The sequence below is a fragment of the Saimiri boliviensis genome, chromosome 2 (assembly GCF_048565385.1).
Source record: "Saimiri boliviensis isolate mSaiBol1 chromosome 2, mSaiBol1.pri, whole genome shotgun sequence".
NCBI lineage: Eukaryota > Metazoa > Chordata > Mammalia > Primates > Cebidae > Saimiri > Saimiri boliviensis.
This window is the reverse complement of record NC_133450.1, coordinates 238,817,225-238,843,089: the sequence shown is the minus strand read 5'-3', so window position 1 is coordinate 238,843,089 and position 25,865 is coordinate 238,817,225. Positions and strand designations below refer to the sequence as shown.

Here is a 25,865-nt window from a genome sequence, read left to right as displayed (position 1 = left end):
CCTCCTGGGTTCAGGCAATTCTCCTGCCTCAGCCTCCCGAGTAGCTGGGATTACAGGCACGCACCACCATGCCCAGCTAGTTTTTTCTATTTTTAGTAAGATGGGGTTTCACCGTGTTGTCCAGGATGGTCTCGATCTCTTGACCTCGTGATCCACCCACCTCAGCCTCCCAAAGTGCTGGGATTACAGGCTTGAGCCACCGTGCCTGGCCTTCCTTTGAATTTTAAGAGTTGATCTTATTGGAAGTAGATCACACTGAAAACATAATCACATTGATGCATGTTTCTTCGTATATGCAACATTCAAAATCAATCATAAATAAAATATGTTTACACTGACAATCTGAAGCTAGTGACCCTTAAATAAAACTAAATAGAGTGGCTGGGTGCAGTGGTGCTGTAATCCCAGCACTCTGGGAGGCCAAGGTGAGTGGATCGCTTGAGCTCACGAGTTTGAGACCAGCCTAGGCAACATAGTAAGACCTTGTCTCCAGAAAAAAATTCAAAAATTAGCCAAGCATTGCAGAAAAAACAAAAATTTAATTTAAAAAACCCCAAAATATAGTACGAAAAGGGCAATCTTTGACCTATCATACCAGCTAATTGACTTTGGGTACAATACTCAACAACAACAAAAAGCCAGAAACTAACAACAGAAGCTGCTGCTATATGGTATCGTAATAGATCATTTCCAAACCCCTCAAAGCTTTACTTTTCTCTTTTTAAAGGTGAGTGTGCCTACCTGCATTAAGCCCATCTCGCAGGGGCTGCAACTGCAACCTGCTGCCCGTTGGTATCCTGATCTCCTCTAGTGCCCTGTACCTGCCAAAGCTGAAGGCCCATGGAGCTGCCTCAGAGCCCACGACAACTACCCCAATCAGCTCCATACCCCACAGTCACTGGGCTCAAATCCAAACAAATTATGTTCCCACAACTCATTGACTGATACAGGAAAAAAGTATACTAATTAGTTTCTGAATTTGTATGCTGATTAGTCCTCTCATTTTAAGTCATAAAATGTCTGCCACAATTCCCAGCAAGCCACCCGGTTTCATCGTACAAGAAAGTAAACCTGGGTTCCTTTTGGGTGTAAAAGCACAAGTCACAGAAAACTTGAGATGCTGTCAAAGGCTTATTTGACCCATGGGCTACTGACTTACCATTCTAGTTTCTTGTGCTGTTCTCACATTAACACCAGAACTTGCTGCACTGTGTAACCCCAGGGGACACTGTTTAGGTATAATGTGACATGCAGGGTGTCCCCTGGAATTAACATAGCAGCCCTGGTTAAGACCCCAAGGAATCACTTGGAAATAGTCTAACAAAGCAGCAGTGACCTACTTAATTTCATATAAAACTGTGTAATGAACCAATTGAGGCATTTAAATTCTATTAAAGAAATTGAATGCCTGATGAAACAAAAATGAAATGTTGGACAGTTACCGTGTTCTGTCTGTTGTAATGGTATTGGTGGGAATCAGGTGTATAGAATACACAAATCAAAGAGAACTTACCAGTAAACCAGTCATCTTTACTTTTGTTCTTTTAGATCATAATACACTCAAAACCAATTCTGGATCTAGAATCTAATTTCATAACTCTTCTTTTCCCTGTTTCTTAAGTGACTTTCCCCCCAACTCATACAGAGAAGCACTCAGAAATTCAGAATAAACCTCTCGTAACATTAGCTGAGAAATGGGGTACCTCTGTCGCCATATACATCTCAGAAGAAATGCTACCAAACAGATCTTGGGAAGAAGGCCTAGTCTTCTTGGACCATGTTAGTCCTCCCAACACAACACTGGGTGCACCCTACATGTTACTTACCTTCTTTACTGCATGAAAACAGTCAAGAAGCGTAATGTAGAAATTGCAGCTTCCATAGGCAGCATCTCTGAAACCGAAAAGTAATGAAGTATAGATCAGTTAATTTTCTGCAATTACACTTACCTAAGACAAAGCTGACTAGAATTTAAAATCAAACATATACTCAGAATCATTCTCAAAAAGAAAAAAGTCTCGCCTTTTGACTTTTTAAAATAAAAGATAAATAAATTATAAATTTCACTGCAGTTTCTACCTATTCCAGTAGGTACTGTTTTACAGGCCTGGATCAATAAAGACCACTTCCTAAATTTTAAATGTTCATTCTGGATCAGCTTTGGCCTTAATAGCTGCACTACCTTCTTGAATTCAACAAATCAGTAATAACCTACCTCTCCCCCTAAAAGGGCACAGCATTTGAATTTTTTCTTTAAACTGAAAAATACCATATGAAAATGTTATTGGGAAAATGTTATTGTACTGCTTTTTGATCCTGTAATATAAATATGTGTGTATGTGTCTAATTACCATCGTGTGTGTGTGTGTGTGTGTGTGTCCCCAACCAAGGACAAAAATATTGAAAAACAAGGTCATATTTAAAATACTTGGTAGAGCTGGGCACGGTGGCTCAAGCCTGTAATCCCAGCACTTTGGGAGGCCGAGGCGGGTGGATCACGAGGTCAAGAGATCGAGACCATTCTGGTCAACATGGTGAAACCCCGTCTCTACTAAAAATACAAAAAAGTAGCTGGGCATGGTGGCGCCTGCCTGTAATCCCAGCTACTCAGGAGGCTGAGGCAGGAGAATTGCCTGAACCCAGGAGGCGGAGGTTGCGGTGAGCCGAGATCGTGCCATTGCACTCCAGCCTGGGCAACAAGAGCGAAACTCTGTCTTTAAAAAAAAAAAAAAAAAAAATTACTTGGTAGAATGTCAAACATTTTGATCCTATCATATACTAGGACTTTTACCCGTTTAACTGGGTAACTTATTATTTTTTCCCAACTTTTTTTTTAGAGATAAGGTCTTGTCCTGTTGCCCAGGTTGGGGTGCAGCGGTGCAATCACAGCTCACTGCAGCCTCAAACTTCTGGGTTTAAGTGATCTTCCCACTTCAGCCTCCCTAGTAGCAGGGACCACAGGCATGTACCACTGCATCTGGTTACTTTTTTTTTTTCTTAAGGGAGAGATGGAGTCTCATTATGTTGCCCAGGCTGGTCTTAAACTCCTGGCCTCAAGCAGTCCTCTCACCTTGGCCTCCCAAAGTATTCAGATTACAGGTGTAAACCACTAGGTCTTGACATCTTTCTGACTATTAAAGGACAATAACATCAATAAAACCATAGGAACTAATAAATCAACTACCTTCCACAGGATCACTCTAGTTTTGGGAAAATGCTTATATTACTTTACAGACAACTCCACCCAAATACTGCATCAACATATAACCAGTAATCTTACTATACAAATCTTTTAATATCAAGTAAGGTTTTATCCAGAGAAATAAGTTACCTGTGACCCCTACCTGCTTCTCCTTTTCGGCTACCTTGAGCCATTACAAGGTGAAATTTTCCAGAATTAGGCAACATAAAAATTATTTTAATTACAATTAAGCCAGGGATGCAGAAAAACTGTGCCTATCTGAATGGTACTCATTTGCTCCTGGAGGAACAGGTTGCTGGTAGAGCCAACACTAATTTCCTGCCTTATTTGGGTCTTCACACTGTAATATTTCTTACTGTGTGGTAGTTACATACATACATTAAAACTTTACTGCTGTACACTTAAGATTAGTGTTTTTGTTAAAAACTGTAAGTTATCCATCAACTTAAAAGGGGAAAATGAACATTCCTCAAATGTTACAATAAAAATTAAACCACATTTAAAATTTTTAATTCTTCCCCAAACCTTAAGGGCTGAGACTACAGAAATGAGGGAAAGAGCATCCTTTTCAGCTAAAATTGCCTTCAATGCTACTGACTAAGCTGCTTAGAATTACTGAGCTGGCCAGGCGCGGTGGCTCAAGCCTGTAATCCCAGCACTTTGGGAGGCCGAAGCAGGTGGATCACAAGGTCAAGAGATAGAGACCATCCTGGTCAACATGGTGAAACCCCGTCTCCACTAAAAATACAAAAAATTAGCTGGGCATGGTGGCGCGTGCCTGTAATCCCAGCTACTCAGGAGGCTGAGGCAGGAGAATTGCCTGAACCCAGGAGGCAGAGGTTGCGGTGAGCCAAGATCGCACCATTGCACTCCAGCCTGGGTAACAAGAGCGAAACTCCATCTCAAAAAAAAAAAAAAAAAAAAAAAAAATTACTGAGCTATGCGAACTTTCCTAAGGACAGAATGCAGGGTCTTGTTTTGTTTTCTGAGACAGGGTCTCACTCTGTCACCCAGGCTGTAATGCAGTGGTGCAATCATGGCTCACTGCAGCCTTGACCTCCTGGGTTCAAGTGATCATCCCACCTCAGCCTCCTGAGTAGCTGGAACCACAGGTGCACACCACCAGGCCTGGCTAATTTTTTAATTTTTTTGTAGAGTTGGGGGTTTCACCATGTTACCCAGGCTGGTCTCGAAATCCTGAGCTCAAGCAATTTGCCCACCTCAGCCTCCCAAAGTGCTGGGATTATAGGCATGAGCCACCATGTTTGGCTGACACAAGGTCTTAAAACACGCCATTTTTGTTCTGTAAGGTTCTGAATTGAAAAACTTCTCTTCTGCATCCAAGAAAAGGTCTTTATCTAACCAAAAAGACCACAATTTTACCAACACCTTATTGACAATATTCAGAAAGAAAAAAACCAAAATGACTTGCAGCAGTGGCCCCAGGACAGCAGCACCAAGACCACCCCACCCATTCGAAATGCACATTCTCAGGGCCAATCTGCACCTACGAAATCCAAGTTCTTGGGGTGGTGCCAGGTAATTTGTGTCTTAATAGCTCTTCTAAGCCGGGCGCGGTGGCTCAAGCCTGTAATCCCAGCACTTTGGGAGGCCCAGGCGGGTGGATCACAAGGTCAACAGATCGAGACCATCCTGGTCAACATGGTGAAACCCCGTCTCTACTAAAAATACAAAAAATCAGCTGGGCATGGTGGTGCGTGCCTGTAATCCCAGCTACTCAGGAGGCTGAGGCAGGAGAATTGCCTGGACCCGGGAGGCGGAGGTTGCGGTGAGCCGAGATCGCGCCATTGCACTCCAGCCTGGGAAACAAGAGCAAAACTCCATCTCAAAAAAAAAAAAAAAAAAAAATAGCTCTTCTAGGTGTCTGCAGTGTGTGTTCAAGTTTATGAACCACTGACCTATAAATCAACACAAATCCTGGTTTGGTAGAAATAAGGGTGTTCATGGAGTAAAAAACCCATTTGGGTAGAGAAGCTAAGGCAGGAAAATGAAGTAGTTTAGCCTAAACCAAATCAAAATTATCAATGGAAATGGGGTAAACCCTCAAGTTTTAACCATTTTAATGATTTTAATCATGCCTCCTCCGTTAAGGACTACCATTACCTTCTTAACCTATTGATAATTCTTTTCCAATCAAGTTAAATCCATGTTGATTCAGTCTCTGACATTTTGGCAAATTTCTTCAATGCATCTTTTTTTTTTTTTTTTTTGAGAACCTACCGTGGGGCCCAGCCCCGCTCCAATCTGTCATGATTTCACAAGCTTTGATCTGGGCCCTGCTAAGTCCTCCTGCCTCATACATCACAGAATCTGAGCATACGACAAGAATCTTCGTTCACTCAAGTTTATTTCATTAGCACCTCTAATTTTAGACACACCCACATCACATCTTCTTCCCACCAAGCATTCAGTCTTCTTCCAAAAGGCAGAACAGCATCTCTGAGGCTTGGTTTATAAGCCTTGGGGACTGGGGAGGGATCCTTGTCACCAAGGTCATTTAACAAATTAACTCGGAAAACACATAGGAATCAATAAAGGGGCACTGCTTAGAAACTGTACAACAATGTCCAATACTAGTTTTAAAGACTGGCAGCTTTCATAACAGCTCATATTCAAACTGCAAATGACCCAAATACCCATCAAAACCACCACAGGCAAATAAACTGTAGTATATTCATAGATTGGAATGCTACAAAAGCAATAAAAAAGGATGAACTACTGATACCTGCCACAATACAGGTACATCTCATAGACATTACATATGTGAAACCCAGTTGCCAGCTCCCCAAAATGCATACCAGTTATATGAATTTCAAAGGCAAACAAAACTAACTGACAGTGGTAGAAGTCAGAGCAGTGGTTAGCTGGGGGTGATGACAGACTAGAAAGGGTTAGGAGGGAATCTTCCAGGAGACAGTGATTTTTTTTTTTCTTTTTTTTGAGATGGAGTTTAGCTGTTGTCACCCAGGCTGGGGTGCAACAGTACAATCTCAGTTCACTGCAACCTTGGCCTCCTGGGTTCAAGCAATTCTCGTGCCTCAGCCTCCCAAGCAGCTGGGATTACAGGTGTGTACTACCATGCCCTGCTAATTTTTCTATTTTTAGTAGAGACAGGATTTCACCACATTGGCCAGGGTGGTGTAGAACTCCTGACCTCGTGATTTGCCTGCCTCAGCTTCCCAAAGTGCTGGGATTACAGGCGTCAGCCACCACCTTACCAAGACAGCGATTTTTAAAAACGTATGTAAATTATAGTCAACTTAAAAGGGGGAGGGTTGGAATATTTAACAAATATTAAAAGCCAGGCACTATATCAAGTGCTTATTTTTTTTAAGAGACACAGTCTTTGGCTGGGCGTGGTGGCTCATCTGAGGTCGGGAGTTCAAGACCAGTCTGGCCAACATGGCAAAACCTTGTCTCTAACTAAAAATACAAAAAATTAGCCTGGTGTGGTGGCAGGCACCTGTAATTCCAGCTACTAGGGAGGCGGAGGTTGCAGTGAGTGAGAATCTATCACAAAAAAAAGAAAAAAAAAAAGAAAAAAAGGAGAGACATGGTCTTGTTCTGTTGTGGGCTGGAGTGCAGTGGCGTAATCAAAGCTCACCGAAGCCTCGTAGGCTTGAAGGATCCTCTTGCCTTAGCCTCCCAAGTAGCTAGGACTACAGACACATGCCACCATGCCCAGTTAATTCTCCCCTCACCCAAGGAGAAAAGTTATTGCTCTGCTGCCTAGGCTGGTCTTCCAACTCTTGGCCTCAAGCTATCCTCCCGCCTCAGCCTTCCAAAGTCTTGGGAGTTACAGGCAAAAGCCACTATGCCCAGCCTATACCAAGTGTTTTATATGCAGGATGTCACTTCATCCTCACAACCCCTTGAGGGAGATTTTATTATTGTTCCTATTTACTGACTAGAAGACCAAGGCTTAAATTTGTAAAAGACCACAGAGATACCAGTAGCAGTGATGAAAGCAAACTTCCATCTGTCTGATGTCAAGTCAAGCTATTAACAAATACATAATACTACCTCTCAAGAAAACAGGAGGCAGTGGCAACCCACCCCCACACAAAAACAACTAAGAAGCAAAGAGTATTGTAAATAGATTATACCAGAGAACAGAAATACATGTGCTGTTCATAACAATGATCCTATGATAGTTAAAACAAAAGATTAAACTACATTTTATACAATTTTCTCATACAGACCAGATACAGAGAAATATTTAATATAATTCAATAAGAAATCATATACACATACAAACACACACACACTTTAAAACTTGGTAGTTAAAGAAGGCCAGGCACAGTGGCTCATGCCTGTAATCGCAGCACTTTGGGAGGCTGAGGTGGGCCGATCATTTGAGGCCAGGAATTTGAGACCAGCCTGGGCAACATAGTGAAATCCTGTCTCTCCTAAAAATACAAAAATTAGCTGGGCGCAGTGGCACATGCCTGTAATTCCAGCTGCTCGAGAGGCTGAGGCATGAGAATTGCTTCAACCTGGGAGGCAGAGGTGGCAGCGGGCCGAGATGGCGCCACTGAACTCCAGCCTCAGCAACAAAGCAAGACTCTGTCTCAAAAAAAAAAATTCTATTTAAGTTGAATTAAATCTGATTAAATAAAAATTGCTATAGAACATAAAAGAAGTTATTTACTATAAATGAATCCCATTCTTACGCAATGTCTTGTTAGCAATACTTTGTTGGTTATACTTATTCTATGTACTTAAAGCAGCAAGGTACAAAGAATATAATGTCATTTCTACCAACATATTATCAGTCTTTATTAATTCTGATTAGACTACTTTCTAATTGGTGAGTTCTACAGAACACTATGTGAAGAAGCACTAAATTTAAAAATTTTGAGCCCATCATAGGTTCACACTTTTATAAAATACAATTAATATGAAATGCAATAGTACTGTACTACTACATACCTGAATAATGCAATAATCTTATTTTTTTTTAATAAATTACTAGAGGCCAGGCGCGGTGGCTCAAGCCTGTAATCCCAGAACTTTGGGAGGCCGAGGCGGGTGGATCATGAAGTCAGGAGATCGAGACCAACGTGGTCAACATGGTGAAACCCCGTCTCTACTAAAAATACAAAAAATTAGCTGGGCATGGTGGCGTGTGCCTGTAATCCCAGCTACTCAGGAGGCTGAGGCAGGAGAATTGCCTGAACCCAGGAGGCGGAGGTTGCGGTGAGCTGAGATCGCGCCATTGCACTCCAGCCTGGGTAACAAGAGCGAAACTCCGTCTCAAAAAATAAATAAATAAATAAATAAATTACTAGAAAAATAAAAGGGGGGGAAACAAAATAGAAGCCAAAATGTGTATTATTTGATTCTACAGACATAAAATAGCTCTATTCAATAACTATAAATGTTTCTAAAATCTTACCCTCAACTTCTGTATTTATCCCATCACTGGCTGGTAACAAAATGTCATAGACTGGCACCAGTTCACAGGCAACACTTTAAGAAACTGTTTAGATAAATCAAATACCCAGTATCTATGACTGAAGAGATTCAAATTTCACAAACCTGAACGGTTTCTAGCTAAGTCCTGTCTTTCGGAGAATTACTGACTGATGCTCCTGGGACCTCAAGGAACTAACTTCATTTCTCAGTGCCAAACTTCAATAGTTTGAAACACAGCAAGGCAGTAAGCAATGCTTATTCCGTTTTTGGCACCTGTATTTAAATCGACTCAAAACCTCTTTTTTTTCCCACATCAACAGTGTTCCGTGGATCCTTCCTTGCACCGTGTGAAATGTGTGAGCATATTCCTATTTCAGGATCTTGTGCTGTAAATGTTAAGAGTGGCATCACAAAGAATTATCATTATACAGAAGAGTTCTATAGAACAAACGTCACTACAAGAGATGACCAAGGTGCCCGTGACTCAAGACCAAAAATACAAGCATTTCTTTTACTGGAAGAATGTGGTTGCTGTTTTAAGTTGAGAAAAATAATTTTCCAGCTTAGAAAATGACCTTTATTTCCACCTCTTCCCTTCCTACCCACCTCAAATAAAAGAATACTTAAGATGAGCCATGAGCTCGCAAGAAAGGGATGATACTGGGTTCAAGACGATTCTTTTTTTTTTGGGGAGACAGATTCTCGCTCTGTCACCCAGGCTGGAGTGCAGTGGTGTGATGTCGGCTCACTGCAACCTCTGCTTCCTGGGTTCAAACAATTCTCCTGCCTCAAGCCCGGCTAATTCTTATATTTTTAGTAGAGATGGGTTTTGCCATGTTGGCCAGGCTGGTTTCGAACTCCTGACCTCAGGTCATCCTCCCACCTCGACCTCCCAAAGTGCTAGGATTACAGGCATGAGCCACTGTGCCTGACACTAGCCAATTCTAATTTGCTAAATCACGGATCTTTACAATTTTTCATGCAGTGTATTACTGAAGTCTTCAGACTGCCCTGACAAATTATTATTTCAGGGAGTAAGTAAACAGGCGGTGCTATAAAGTTATTTGAAAAGGAGATTCTGCCAATAATTAGAAATACCCATCTGAAAGCTCATCTAAAATGAAGTCAGATTCACAAACTTCCTTTTTTAAAGGCAGGGTGTTACATTCAAAATCAGACATTTGTGGCATATGTAACAATGCTAATACGATAAACTAGTTTGAACAATGAACTAATAAGCAATAGTTACTCCATTCATTGTAAAAACAGTGAACTAATTTGTGAATGGAAGAACAAGCCATTTTTGAAGATATCAAAGTCTTCAATGAGTAAAATTAGCACCATACAAATATTTAAATTATACAACTAAGTCAAGTATTTTGATAAACAAGTAGAAAAATTTTTAGAACTTAATTTGATTTAAGCACCAGTTTTCTTGAAGTATCTTCAACACAATCAGATTCTAAGTTTGAGATGAGGATGCCATCCATTCCCGTAGACTTCATTATCTACCACTTCTGGGACACAGTGACATGACTGGATTTTCTGGGAGTGGTGCTGCATTAGCAACCTCACCCACTGTCTCTACTGACTGTGTCCCCAGAAAAAAGGGGTTCATTTTGGTCCCATAAAGTAACTAATGATTATTGGGAAAACTTCTTACCTTCTCAGGAACCACACTCCTCAGTGGTAGTTTTGAGTACCATAACCCAGAATTCTCACCTGATTACAAGGCCTAGGTTTTTGTTTTTGTTTTTGCTTTTGTTTGAGACAGAGTCTCCGCTCTGTTGCCCAGACTGGAGTGCAGTGGCATGATCTCAGCTCACTGTAACTTCTGCTTCCTGGGTTCCAGTGATTCTCCTGCCTCAGCCTCCTGAGTAGCTGAGATTACAGGTGTGCACCACCACACTCAGCTAATTTTTGTATTTTTAGTAGATGGGGTTTCACCATGTTGGTCAGGCTGGTCTCAAACTCTGGGGTTTTTTTTTTTTTGAGACAAGTTTTCTATTGCCCAGGCTTGAGTGCTTTGGTATGACCACCGCTCACTAACTGCACCCTCAAACTCCTAGGCTCAAACAATCCTCCAGTCTCAGCCTCCCAAGTATCTGGAACTATAGGCATGTACAACCACACCTGGCTAATTTTTTTTTTTTTAATTTTTTAATTTTTTTTTGTAGAGATGGGGTCTGGCTTTGTTGCCGAGGCTGGTCTGGAATTCCTGGGCTCACACAATCATCCCACATTGGCTTCCCAGCACGCTGGAATTACAGGCATGAGCCAGTGTGCCCTGCCAATACCTAGTTTTCATCAATGGCAGTGGTTCTCAACATGGGTAGATTTTGCTCTCCATTCTCCAGGGGCACTTAAAGGGACACACGGCAGTGTCTGGAGACATTCTGAGTTTTGACAACTAGAGTAGGTGTGAGGATTTTACCAGCATCTAGTGGGCAGAAGCCAAAGATGCCACTAAATGTCCTACAAATGCACAAGATAGCCCCCCTCACAAAAGGTCAACAGAGTCACTGCTGGAAAACCCAGATCCGTGGTGTTATTTGCACTCACCCTAAAAAGACTAATTACCGTATCTTCTTTTTTTCATTAACAACTATCAAGATATTTCTGGCAAGAATGTGATTATCTGACCCTACCACATCATTCTTGTATTTACCTGAAAGGAACATAGGCTGTGTCTCCGAAGATTAACACTCTATACGCTTCCTCTGGAGCTCTCCCCAAATATATGACCTATTTTTGGGAAAAAAAAGAAAAAGGCAATTTACTTCTAAATGAAGATAAGTGCTGTCACTGCAAAGTAAATTTTGTCCGATTCCCAACCAATCAAGCCGTGTTCTCCAGCCTTCCCCAAGAGCCTAGGAATCACCCCGAATCCTTTCCATAGATTTCTTTTTTGTTTAAATCCTCCATTGCTGGTTTCTGTTGCTTGTAGTATGAGCCCTAACCAATAACTCTTCACAGCAACCTTTTGTGGTAAGAAGCAAAGCATTTTAAAAACTGATTTTCCGGCCGGGCGCGGTGGCTCAAGCCTGTAATCCCAGCACTTTGGGAGGCCGAGACGGGTGGATCACGAGGTCGAGAGATCGAGACCATCCTGGTCAACATGGTGAAACCCCGTCTCTACTAAAAATACAAAAAATTAGCTGGGCATGGTGGCGCGTGCCTGTAATCCCAGCTACTCAGGAGGCTGAGGCAGGAGAATTGCCTCAACCCAGGAGGCGGAGGTTGCGGTGAGCCGAGATCGCGCCATTGCACTCCAGCCTGGGTAACAAGAGCGAAAACTCCGTCTCAAAAAATAAATAAATAAATAAAAACAGATTTTCCAAATCAAGATGGTAGATTCATCCCACGCTTGTACCTCCCCTCCTTCCTGAAGTCCACCGAAATGACAACTAAGGTGTATAGGATGCGGATAGGGTTAGACTGGGGTGAGTTGAAAGAGACACAAAAGCAGAACAGAAACTGTGATGAGCTCCGTCCATATAGGTCTAAGTGCTTGCAAGACCAAACAAGTTTACTATCAAACTGCACCTGTTTCTGACTCTCATTTGATTCTTTTGTCTTTAGAACAATGCTATGCTTTGACTTTAATCTGGGAGAATACCTCAAGCATATTCTTCAGCATTTGAGGTCTATAGTTGGTACTCCTTGCATTTCCAAAAAAAATGTTTTCCCCTTGACATTTATGATTTGACTATGCATAGGATTTTTGGTCTGCAGTCATTTCCTCTCGACAGTTTATAGATAACGTTCCAATGTCTTCTCGCCTCTTGTTACAGTAGTATATTACGTCTAATATATCCCTGACTCCTCCTTACATCTAACCCGATTGTTTTAGAAATCTGGAGTCTGAGACTTTCACCAGCATCTATCTAAATAAGTCCTCTCCCTACCCCTTATTACATTTGCCTGGGACTTCAGAATCTTCCTGCAGGGCACTTTCAACTCATGGATGGAAGGCTGGGGTGACGGGGAATTGGGGGAAGACACAGCATTAAATCTGGCACACAAACTATCACTAAAATTAGGTTGAATTCCAAAGATTACTTCTGGGAAATATATTTTAAATTTCATTAACAAAAGAAGAAATCACTATAAGAAAGTTAATTGCAAACTTTTCATCTCCATTACTTAACATGATACATGTGACCTGTTTCCTCAACCAAATGGGAAGCATTCTGAAGTTGGGACCCATGTCTTATGGTTTCATTACACAGCAGTCCGATTCATTTATTTACTTAGCTGAACCCAAATCTACTTACAATAGTTAAGAAAATTTAAAATTTTAAATAAAAGTTAGTATCAATGTGAAAGTACTACTAAAGTACTACTGGACTAAGAAAATTTTTTTAAAACTCAAAAATCCAGCAAGGATCTTAGAAACTCAGAAACATAACCTAAAACTAGTCATAAGCACTGACTCAGCTTTCAAAGGGCATTTCACCAATTTTCTGATTTAAGACTCATAAATGGAAATTTTTTCCCAATGTCTGGCCTGTTTCTGTTTCATCTTTTTTTTTTTTTTTTGAGCTGGAGTTTCATTCTTGCCATCCTGGTTAGAGTCCAACGGCGTGATCTTGGCTCACTGTACTCTGCCTCCTGGGTTCAAGCAATTTTCCTGCCTCAGCCTCCCAAGTAGCTGGAACTATAGGTGTGCACAACCATGCCTGGCTAGTTTTTTGTATTTTTAGCAGAGACACAGTTTTACCATGTTTGCCAGGCTGATCTCAAACTCCTGCCTTCAGGTGATCCGCCCACCTTGACCTCTGAAAGGGCTGGTCTACACACAGACATGCACTTGAGCCACCACACCTGGTCTACATACAGATCTTTTTAAGTATCAATCTATAAGTTGACTTTATTATTCATTTGGAAAAGCATCATAACAACTACTTCACGAAAATTAAAACATTAAAAAATCCAACCTGTGGCCGGGCGCGGTGGCTCAAGCCTGTAGTCCCAGCACTTTGGGAGGCTGAGGCAGGTGGATCACGAGGTCGAGAGATCGAGACCATCCTGGTCAACATGGTGAAACCCCGTCTCTACTAAAAATACAAAAAATTAGCTGGGCATGGTGGCGCGTGCCTGTAATCCCAGCTACTCAGGAGGCTGAGGCAGGAGAATTGCCTGAACCCAGGAGGCGGAGGTTGCGGTGAGCCGAGATCGCGCCATTGCACTCCAGCCTGGGTAACAAGAGCGACACTCTGTCTCAAAAAAAAAAAAAAAAAAAAAATCCAACCTGTTCTTTCCAGATTTCCTTATTCCCTTCCAGTCTCCAATGTATATATGCTTCTTCTTAAACTTACCAGGTAACATAAGTCTTTTATTTTCTCCATTCTAAGACTTCCTAGCTGATTAAAACAACAACTAAAACTGGCCGGGTACGGTAGCTCACACCTGTAAATCCAGCACTTTGGGAGGCTGAGTGGGCGGATCACAAGGTCAGGAGATCAAGACCATCCTGGTTAACCACAGTGAAACCCCACCTCTTACTTAGTATGAGTATGAAAAACTAGTCAGGCATGGTGGCAGGTGCCTGTAATCCCAGCTACTCGGAAGCCTGAGGCAGGAGAATCGCTTGAACCCAGGAGGCAGAGATTGCAGTTAGTGCGCGCGCACGCACACACACACACACACACACACACACACACACACACACAAACCCTAAACCTCCCAAAATAAAACCAAATAAAAAACACCTTGAAGCCAATAAGAATGAGAATAGGGGATGATTCCTTTGTGTACTAAAATGAAATCTAGAGACCCATTTTGGAATTTCTCGAAATTTCTGAGGCCTTCTCTCAAATTATACAAATTTTTCCTTAAGCACCAACTTAAGATAGTATCTCCCGCTTGTGATTGTAATTCTTTGTGTTCTTACATTAGTGAAATTGCAATGGTATTACTTTCTCCTAACTTTCACAATAAAAATAGTGTCTAATATATCAAGGACTGCGGTTTAGCCTTGGAACACTAGTTCCATTCAAAGAACACAAGAACAATGTAACATTTTTTCGTGTGGGGGGGAAAAACCCTGAATTCCTGATGATGAACTTTAAAAGACTGTGATTTAAAAATCTAGTTGTGAAATGCCTGCACATAAATAAAAAGTATAATTAGATAAACTGAAAGAAATTTACAGGTGCAGAATAAATCCATTTACATAACTATCAAAGACATATTTGCCAATCTATAACTTTTACCTTTTTTTTTTCTTTTTTCGCCAGGCATGAAGGAAGTAACTTTTACTTTTACACCTACTCATCTTGCCAATTCAAAAGGCCTTCCCAAGTGAAATAATTCTAAATTTGTTACTGAAGAAGAATCCTATAAATGACTCCTACATTAACACAAATTCTCAGATTAGTAAACTGTAAATTGATGCAACTTATGATCTATCACCGTACTTCCGGCAGTCCGGACACTTGGCATTTCTCAAATTCTTCCGGTATATTTTCACGAGAAGCTATATATACAGATTGCCCACTCTAATTCCACAGTGCTAGTTAAGAACAGGAAGCAACAAATGATGACCAAGAAAGCTGCTGACCAGCTGTGATCGCCAGCTTCCCAGACAACCCCAAAGAGTCACATCTGCTGGCATTTCCACCCTTGTGTGGTCCCCTCCCACAGTGAACTAGGTGCCCCTGTGTCAAGAACAGGATACTGTAGTAATAGGGTGTGACTTTGGAGGCTAGATTATAAAAGAGGTAGCTCCTGTCTTGCCTTCTCTTAGAACCCTTGCTCTGGTTACAGCAGAGCTGTACAGCAAGCTGTCATTTTGGGAGGATATTCAAGCAGCCTATATGGTATGGAAGTGAGGCCTCCTGCCAGCAGTTGGCACTAACCTGCCAGGCATGTGACTGAGCCCCCTTAGACGTGGACCCTCCAGGTGAGGGCTGCCCAGACACAATCCAGAACCAGACCAGACCCATCCAAGTTAAGCAACTTCCAGATGCCTAACTCACAGACATGGTCTCAGACAATGTTTACCGTTGTTTTAAGTCACAATGTTCTGCGGTAATTCACCAGGCAGCAATAGATAATACAGTAGCACACTCAATGAGCAAGGAAATGGCTGTTTCTGTTGAAAGTTAATAAACAAATACATGATGCGCCAGCAGAGATGTGGCTTAAGAAGCATTGACTCTCTAGGATAAAGACTCACACACACTGTAGCTGAAAATAATCTCTCTCTCTCACACACACACACATACACACACACACACAGTGACTGAAAACACTTGAGACTGGTGTGGTTTTTGAAGTCATAGTACAAAGTTATTTTTTTGCTGAAAAATACCTCAGACATTCCCAGGACTTCCCACCACCCCCGTTTTCTAAAATCACCATCTGAACGGATGAGTCCCTGTGAGAACTTCGGACCCTCATATTTCAAAACCTTGGAGGTAATAAACCAGTAGTGATAGAAGAACAAGCAACTGAAGCAACAGGATCCCAACTGCATTACTTGTCCTTTCAATGTTTCAATGCTGACAAGCCCAGGCCTCAAAACACGAAAACCCACTTAGACATGTGCTTCCTATTCCTTCCTACTCTTAGGCGTAAGATTCCCAAGCTTTATTTACATATTTAGCCTCTGGTACAGTTTAGAAATCCAAACATTACAGAAGTCATTACACCCTAGAGGTAAGAATGACAAAGGACATTGAAATTCCAACAACAAACTTCCAGCAGCCTGAGTAACCAGGAAATCCTGGAGAAATGTCACAATGTTTCCAGCACTTAAAAGACTCCTGTGACTATTTTAATGTCAGCCAGATGATACAGTCTTTCCTATGCCAAAAACTTGATTATTTAAAAAAAAAAAAATCACTCTCTCCAGATTAACATAGTGTGCTCACAAATCAATGCAGGTTGAAGACAGGCTACACATTCAACTGCTCAATAAAAAAGGTGAGCAGGGGAAAGAATACAGAGAATAAAAAAGTAAATAAGATAAAATCACTTTCATAGCTCCCACACAAAACCGGTAAGAAAAAAACTTGTCGCTAAAAAACAATCAGATGATCCTACATTTCAACAGTTTTAACTTTTAAAATTACTTTTACACACACACACACACACACACACACACACACACACACACACGGAGTAGGTTGGCATAATGATCCTCAATTTAGACAAACTGAAACTGGAAGTTTAGAGTAGCAAACGTATCGACCAAGTCTGCTAATAAAAATAGTGAATTGGCCCTGGGAATGAGTGCACGTTTGAGTGGTAGTAACATTTTTAAAAGACAAAGTAAAAAATTCTGATTTTTTAAAAAATGAAGTCTCCTAATTTTTAACCATAGAGGAAAGAAACCCACACTATTATTTATAATACTCTTTGAGTTTCATAAAACTGGCAGGTTACAAATTTATAGACCTTGGCATCAACTGCTCATCCACACAGTCTTATTATTGATGGAAGAGGGCCTACTCCTCAGGCCTTATTTATAGGCAGGAACCCACCCTATCGAAAAAAAGGACCGGAACAAGGATAGGACCCAAAATTCCCAAAAGCTTAACGGATCTGTAGTCAAGGATCTTAGGCCATCAGAGAACTTTTTCCCCAAGTTAATAGCACCCAGCAAGCACCACAAGCAGTGGAAACGCCTGTGAGAAGCCTTCGGGTAGCAAGGGAAGTCAAACTGTGATGCAGTCTGAACAGGGCAGCCAGCTGCCTCCTCCCACAGGCCGGCTCAAGGCAGCAATGGCTTCCCACTGAGGGCCTGTGCCATCCCTTTGCTGAGCCCAGTGTGCCTCACACTAGCTGAGGCATGGCTGCTACTGGCAGTTGCCTCGTGCTGTTTGCCCTGCCTTTCACAGACACCCAGGAAGGCTGTTACGACCTCATTCTGTCCTCAGGCCTCTGCTGCCCCAGCTGGGCAGCTGTTTACTCAACTGGATTCTTACCAACTGCATCGAGATCCTCACTCTCTGTGCCGTTGTCTTCCCCAATGATCCCGTCCTCCAGGCACCTTAACCCAGCACTGGCTATTCTGAGTCCAAGATAATGAAATCATTTAAAAAGTGGGGCCACAGATTCAAAAGATCATCATTAAATAACAAAGTCCCTGACCAGGCTATCATAACTGCAGAGGCAATCTCAATTCAGTGCAATTGAGAATTCTACTCTGAGACTTCTGAGTTAAAACATTCTTAGAATTTAATTAGTATCATCATTTTCAACATAAATGCTTACAAGGTAAGCCATTCTGATAGCTATAAAAACTGCTTAAATGTAAAAATAATAATACAGAGTGATAAATTCTGAACAGGGAACCTACATGTTACAATCAGCTCCACCAAAGTAATCTATTAAACATTAGAGGAGCCGGGCGCGGTGGCTCAAGCCTGTAATCCCAGCACTTTGGGAGGCTGAGGCAGGTGGATCACGAGGTCAAGAGATCGAGACCATCCTGGTCAACATGGTGAAACACAATCTCTACTAAAAATACAAAAAATTAGCTGGACATAGTGGCGCGTGCCTGTAATCCCAGCTACTCAGGAGGCTGAGGCAGGAGAATTGCCTGAACCCAGGAGGCGGAGGTTGCGGTGAACCGAGATCGCGCCATTGCACTCCAGCCTGGGTAACAAGAACGAAACTCCGTCTCAAAAAAAAACATCAGAGGAAAGCAAAGTTGCAAGCTATGTGCCAAAAGTTTGTTTGTGTCATTCAGTTTACACACAAAATGCTTGGTATTTATTTTAGACAAAAAAGATTTTAGAAGGTTTGGCACGGTGGCTCATGCCTGTAATCCCAGCATTTGGGAGGCTGAGGCAGGTGGATCACGAGGTCAGGTGTTTGAGACCAGCCTGACCAACATGGTGAAACCTTGTCTCTACTAAAAATACAAAAATTAGCTGGGCATGGCGGCGCGCGCCTGTAATCCTAGCTACTTGGGAGACTGAGGCAGGAGAATCGCTTGAACACAGGAGGCAGAGATTTCAGTGAGCCGAGATCGCGCCACTGCACTCCAGCCTGGGCAACAGAGCAAGACCCCGTTTAAAAAAAAAAAAAGATTTTAGAAATGGTGGCTAATTTACCAGGCTACCCTCAAAAGTACATTTAACCTACAAAAGAGATGAACATCATGTATCTTCAGAAAATCTTACTGCTGTGGCAAGAAGATGTAACCAAAGTTGAAAGACAAATACCACATGTTCTCACTCTTATGTAGGAGCTAAGTGAGTTGATCTCATGGAGGTCAAGAGTAGAATGAGGACCACCAGAGGCTGGGAAGGGCATGTGTGGTCAGGGGGAATGAGGAGAGGTTGCTTAGTTGATACAAACATAGTTAGAAGAAACAAGTTCTAGTGTTGAATAGCACTGTAAGGTGACTATAATTTACAGTAACTTACTGTGTATTTCAAAATAGGACGATTTGGAATGCTCAACACAGAGAAATGACGAATGTTTGAGGTGATGGATACCCCAACTGCCCTAATTTGGCTGTCACACATTATATGCATTTATCAAACTATCACATATACCCCATAAATATGTATCAATAAAAAAAGTTTAAAATTGTATGTAAACATAAAACATATGTACACAACACACATTGTACATATACATACCCCATAAATATGTAGCAATAAAGTTTAAAATTGCATGTAAACATAAAACATATGTACACAACACACATTGTACATATACATACCCCATAAATACATAGCAATAAAAAGTTTAAAATTGCATGTAAACATAAAACATATGTACACAACACACATTGTACATGTACATATACATATACATGTGCACATGTCCTGTTTCTATAAACATAAAAGCTTCTTTTTAAAAGATTTTTCTAAATTTCTCAAGAGTGTAAATATGAATTTTGTGTATGACATTTTTACAACAAAATTAACAAAACAAAATTTCAAACTTTTATTTTCAAAAGCCTCTTTTCATTACGAATTTGTTTTGAAAAGCATTTACTTTTCCACTTAAAATTTCACCTTTACTTTTAAATGACAGGTTAAGTATTATTACCCCACAATCTAGCTAGGTCATAGCCACTAACTGAAAACAGGGTAGCAAACTTATTATTTTGTAAAACAATACAGTATGTTTACCTTTTTGTAAATAAGCAAACAAACAAAAACTCAAGTCACCTTTTATATTTTTCAACTCTTACAGTGCTGCAGAAGATTTTTAGCTTCATTCTAATTTGCTACCGAAGAGTCTACCATTCAGATAACTGAATGGGAAAGCCATTTACCAGGCTGCCTGAAGTGCAATACTTTGAAATACAATAAAGACAAATGAGTACTCAACTCACTCTTCTCACTTCTTGTAACACACAAGACGCCTGACCATCTGTCAAAAGGACGGATTGCGGGCATGTCAATTTATATTTTACGCATTTGTGAAGCCTCACCTCTGTTTTTTAAGATAAATAATAAATATGACACTTTATTTCCATGCCACAAAGGATTATCTCACACTCTCTGCCCACCTCACATTAGGTCCTTCTGTGTATACAAGGACGAAGGAAAACACAGTTCCTTTCAGAAGCCCTGAATTTAAAAGGGACTGATAAAAATAAACAGTCAGTCTATTTGGAATATTTCCTTCCTAAGGATTCTTTCTCCAGACTTTTTTGGTTTTGTTTTAACATTATCATGCCAAGTCAAACAATAAAGAGCCTGACAAGCTCCAAATTTCCAGACAACTCCAGAAAAGGTTATCAAGGATACAGATCGATTTATAGGGAACTATCGCTCATCTCTACAAATCTTTACCAGAGAATTTAATATATTTTAACCAGATCAAAGCTTCACTTACTTTGATGTTTTTTCTTTTGAGGTATCCTTATTATATCTTGACACTGCTTTTCTACTATTAATACATTGCCTTTTCTTAGAAGTTTTTCTCCTGCTTCCCTGCCTATCAACATTACAGCTCCAAATTCCTATTTTAGCAGCCAGCTATGGCTGCAAAGGCTTCTGTCACAGCCAAGAGCTATCATCCTCCTGCCAAGCTAGCTCCTCACTGGGTAGAGTAATGAATGTGAGTGAAGATCCAAATTTGCTTGCCTGGCACTTCCCTAACCAATCAAATCAATACTAACCTGAGGGTGTGAAATCCTAGAAGGATTTCTAAATCTAAGGTATATTAACTACAGAAATAGAAACTTCTGTTGGCCAAAATACAACCATAAACAAAGTCAAAAAAAGCCAACCTAACACTGGAAACAAATATGCCAAAAAATTTTCAATAAATATGTCAAGGGGTTGTTGTTTGCTCACTAGCAGTTTAAAAACAACAGCAACAAGACTTAAAAAGAGCGATTTCTTATTTATAGACTTATCACATGTTCTGTTTCTGTTTTTAAGACAACCCTGACTGAGTTCCCACCATGCCCACAGCCACCTGCAGAGGGGTTCTTCACACCATACTCACTGTGCCTGGGTCCTCAAGACCCTACCATCTCAGGGGCATCTCATCTGACTGGAGACAATGACTAGCCCAGAAGCAGCCCGGCCCAGCCCCTCTGCTTTGTAGTTCCACTCAGGAGCACTCTATCCTAGATGGAACTCCAGACTTTGTCTTGCACAGTGTAAAGGCAAGATCCACAAAGAAGGGTTGAAACCTTTTCTGTCATAGAGTGATAAATTCTGAACAGGGAACCTACATGTTACAAATAGCTCCACCAAAGTAATCCATTAAACATTAGAGGAAAGCAAAGTTGCAAGCTATGTGCCAAACGTTTGCTTGTATCATTTATTTTGCACACAAAATGCTTGGCATTTATTTTACACAAAAAAGATTTTAGAAATAGGCAGCCCTCAAAAGTACATTTAACCTATAGAAGAGATGAGTATCATGTATCTTCAGAAAATCTTCCTGCTGTGGCAGGAAGATGTAACCAAATTTGAAAGACAAATACCGTGCGTCTCAGTCACATGTAGGAGCTAAGTGAGTTGATCTCATGGAGGCCAAGCGTCGAACAGAGGCCACCAGAGGCTGGGAAGGGCCATTTCTCCAGGGTTCCTTTAATATTTTATAAATCTCAAGAATTCTCAAAAGGCTGAATCCCTTTTTTTATAAAGCTGTCATGATTTATTTTAATCCATGAGGTTCCTCTCCCCAGTGACTGGCCAAATAGGACCAAATGCCCCAGTTAAAACACCCACTTTCCCATACTCTTTTCTTTCTTGGAGCCATACATGGACTCTTCTTTTTCTTTCCTTTTTTTTTTTTTGAGACAGAGTTGCCCGGGCTGGAGTACAGTGGCACAATCTCGGCTTACCTCGACCTGTGCTGCCCGGGTTCAAGCGAGTTTCCTGCCTCAGCCTCCCTAGTAGCTGGGATTACAGGCACCTGCTGCCATGCCTGGCAAGATGGTGAAACCCGACCTCCATGAAAACTTTCTCATTTAAAAAAATTTTTTTTGTTTTTAAAGGATTTTGCTGTAAGCACAAGAAACACTAAGAGAGGTTGGGAGACAGGAAAACACAGATACATCTGGATAAGCTTAAGAAACCAAATTTTAATAGAATCTATAACCTACGTTCCACACTTTCAGAGATGATAACAAAATTTAAAGTTTTCTCAGAAACTTTTTTTTTTTTTTTTTTTTTTTTAGTGGGTAGACAAAGTCTAACTCACTGTCACCCAGGCTGGAGTGCAGTGGCATAACCTCAGCTCAGGGCCATTTCCACCTCCCAGATTCAAGGGATTCTCCTGCCTCAGCTTCCCGAGTAGCTGGGATTACAAGCATGTCCCACCATACCCGATTAATTTTTGTGTTTTTAATAGAGACGGAGTTTCACCATGTTGGCCAGACTGGTCTGGTACTCCTGACCTTGAGTGATCCAGCCACCTAGGCCTCCCCATCAGAAACATTTAATTCAACTACTTTTGAGAGCATGAAGAGGAAACCAAAGCAAAGACCTTGATTCCTGCTGTTAGTGGTAGAACCTAAACATAAAAAGGAAAATCGTCACATCTTGAGGTGCGGTTTCAACTAGCGCCACCGACGTTTGGACTCGTCTTTGTAAATTCCAGACTATCAAACTATACTCCAGAAAACAATTCTGAAAGGGTCCAGTAAGGCACGCCAGAGATAAGGAGCAAGCTAGAAGTGGGGGAAAAAAAACTTAAAGAGCTCCAAAACAACCTGCTTTTTCAAGTCTAGGAGCAAGTATCTATGACACTGGCAGTGGGGTAGAGGTGGAAGAAACGACCCCTGGCCACTCCCCACGGATGGTAAGTAGGCAGCTTCTTTACCATCACACACATGGGGGTCCTACGATGGAGGAGTTCTAAGCTGGCTCTGGAAAAAATGCCGCTTTCGGGCCCCCTGCAGATGAATCCACTGGGTGCCAAATAAAATGTGACTCTTCAAACAATAAATCCCTTCTATCGTATTTACAGATAAATGAAATTCACAACTCGTATGTAAATACTGCTATTCCAAAGCGTGTTTCCAATGATCCAAATGAACCACCTGATGGCACATGTATGTAATCTGTGCAGTATGCAACCCATCTTCCAACAACACTGACATGCCACGACCTTCTGCTAGATGTTTATATGAGAAAGGATATGACGTTAATTAGGAGGAAAATGCCGAGATTGAAATTTTATGAAGTACTCAAATGATGTGCCTTCATTTTTTAAAAAATTGTTTAGAAAATTAATATTGAGATCCTGAACCCAGTAAGATGATTTTATCACTGACTAAATGGATCATGAATGAATAGAAATAGCTTTGGAGCATTATTTTCCAACCTTAAGTGCCATAAAACATAAACCTTTGCCAAAGCAGTTGGCCACTTTAAAAAAAATACTTTTTTTCTGAGCAGTTTTGGGTTCACAGCAAAATTAAGTGGAAGGTACGGGAGATCTCTCATCTACCCACTCCTTCCACAGATGCACAGCCTCCTTGAGTTGGTCAGTTTTTTAAAAGTAAAAAACATGTTCTTTCTGAAGAGAAATGGAGACATTACCTTGATTTCAAAATTCTAACTGCAAAGGTAAAGAACCACCGTTGTGTGTATTTTCATGCATACAATAGGAAAACAAATACTTACCATGTAGCATCCAATAAGGAAGGCAGCATTTGCTTGCTTTCTCTGATCAGAGCTGGTAAAATGAACAATTTTCTTCCTTAACATTGTAATGGACTGCATAAAAATAAACAGCTATTAGTATTTTCTTTTTAATTTCAATTCTTCTACAATTTCATTTTGTAATAAAGATGAATTTCAAATCCCACAATGTATAACCATTCATATTAGCAAGACCTTTGAAAAGATTAATGTTGATACCCAAAAATACCACGTATCTTCCCATAAAAAGGCACATTATGGGGTGAGAATGGACATTCAATTAGAGGGGAGGGGAGGGGACATGAATGGATATATGCTTAAAGCACAGGCTGCCTCTGAAAGAGGAAAGCAAGCATGGTGGGAGAGATCACCTTTCCTTCCGTTTGGTTTTTAAATAAATCTGTCCCCAAAACCTTTAAATTAAAATAAAAAGGCATACAGAATTGTCTGCACTGTTATAAGCTAGGGCAGTGAATAACCAGGGGAGGGGTGTGCAGAGCCAGGAACTGGAAGACAGCACAGAAGGCTGCTGTGGGTGCTGCCAGTGCACTGCTCCTGACCTAGTGAAAAGATAATCATCTATGTATATTCCACTTGTGAAAGTTCACAGAGCTCCAGATCCGTGATGTGTACATATTTCTATATATACGTTAAAAGGGGGTTTTTGTGTGTATGTGTGTATGGGGATGTAAAAAAGTTAAATATAAAATGGGTACAGAATTAAAAAACAAAACAAAACCAAACCACGATTAGTTAGCACATCCCCAGCTGTATTTCATTAACATGAGCAGATGTAGGTTCAGGTCAGGATAAGGAACAGGATATAATCAGCTCAACAAGCACGTATTTCTTGGCTTCTGTAAGTCAGTGTTTCAACGTTCTAGTGTTTCAATGACGAAGGTGTACATATTTTCGTTTAGTTGTTTGCATGGAGAAAGAGATTCAAGTTGATTTAAAAAGTGATGGCAAAAACAAAAACACACCAGCCACTGGGCAGCACAAGCACAAGACACTCTCCATCCAAACTCTTCATGTACCTTTATCACTATTAATTGAATATGCAGTAATATGTCAATCAGATTGGATAGTCAATCAGTTTGCTAGCATGCTACCAACATGCTACAAGTTGTTCTGGTAAATGATTTAAAAAGAAAAAAAAAAAGGACTGATACATTTTTAGTTGACCCAAAGACTTTATAAAAGTCCACAGATGGCTGAGTACAGGCAAAAAAAAAAAAATTTTTTTTTTTTTTTCCAAAATTAAAGCAAAGGAACAAATGTTGGGGGAAGAGAGAATTATTTTTAGCTGCCTAGCCTGCACGAAACAAAAGATCTGCCACTGGCAACTGGAAAAAGGAGGGAGAACCCAAATGCACAAGGCCATAAATAGTTATATTCCTATTTAAGAAAGGCAAAAAAGAAGAGTCTCCTGCTCTGTAGCAATATGTAGTGAATATAGCTTTGATGCTCCAGGAAAAACCATTGCCTTACCCATAAATGTTTAATTAAAGCATGTTAAAATTCCAATTAAAAATAAATTGTATTTCCTATCTGTAGTAGTCTGATAAGCAAAGTTTTTTTGTTTTTTTAAGTGCCCTTCCCAAAAAGCAGTATTTTCTAGTTGAGAATTTATAGTGACTGATGTAGAACTGCTGGTAAGTAGTATGTACACACTTCCTACCATGCATGACCAACAATTCAGCGTTTCACATACATGAACGGGGTCTAAGTTCAAACCAATACAAAGGTACCTGTGTGACTCTCGGTGACACAGCCTTAAGGACGTGCTTCTTGCCCTAGATTCTCATGTACCTTAATCATATGTATTAAGGATCATGTAGCACAATATCATGGGAATTTCAAAATAGGAGAGAAAGTAAAATGAGCCCATCTTCCTTGTTCGTTTGCTAGCACTCTCCATCAAAATGAAGCCCGAAAAAACAACGGCCAGAGCAAGGGAAGAACTTCTTTTGTTAGGTTTCAGTTCTATTAGGTCAGACAATATGGGGTTCACTTCATTAACTGATTCCCACTTTGGCTTTGCAAGTATTTAAGCATCACTAACTCAAACTAGAACCAAATGATCCAAACTTGAACTGTTCTTTCAAAACTCTATAAAACAAACAGATACACTATGA

The 25,865-nt window shown here is 40.7% G+C and overlaps 1 protein-coding gene across 14 annotated transcripts in view; it reads right to left on the bottom strand.

The window, feature by feature from the left end:
* Positions 1-25,865, bottom strand: part of CDC14B (cell division cycle 14B) — a 130,776-nt gene that overhangs the window by 45,298 nt on the left and 59,613 nt on the right. For all 14 annotated transcript variants that reach the window (XR_012516702.1, XM_039475025.2, XM_039475028.2 and 11 more), the window contains 3 exons: positions 23,710-23,802; positions 11,310-11,386; positions 1,827-1,893 (listed from right to left, as the gene is read on the bottom strand). Coding sequence is in view for 13 of the 14 variants with exons in the window: in XM_039475025.2 (XP_039330959.1) it covers positions 1,827-1,893; positions 11,310-11,386; positions 23,710-23,802 (237 nt within the window). In the remaining variant the exon portion in view is untranslated. The remainder of the gene's footprint in view (positions 1-1,826; positions 1,894-11,309; positions 11,387-23,709; positions 23,803-25,865) is intronic.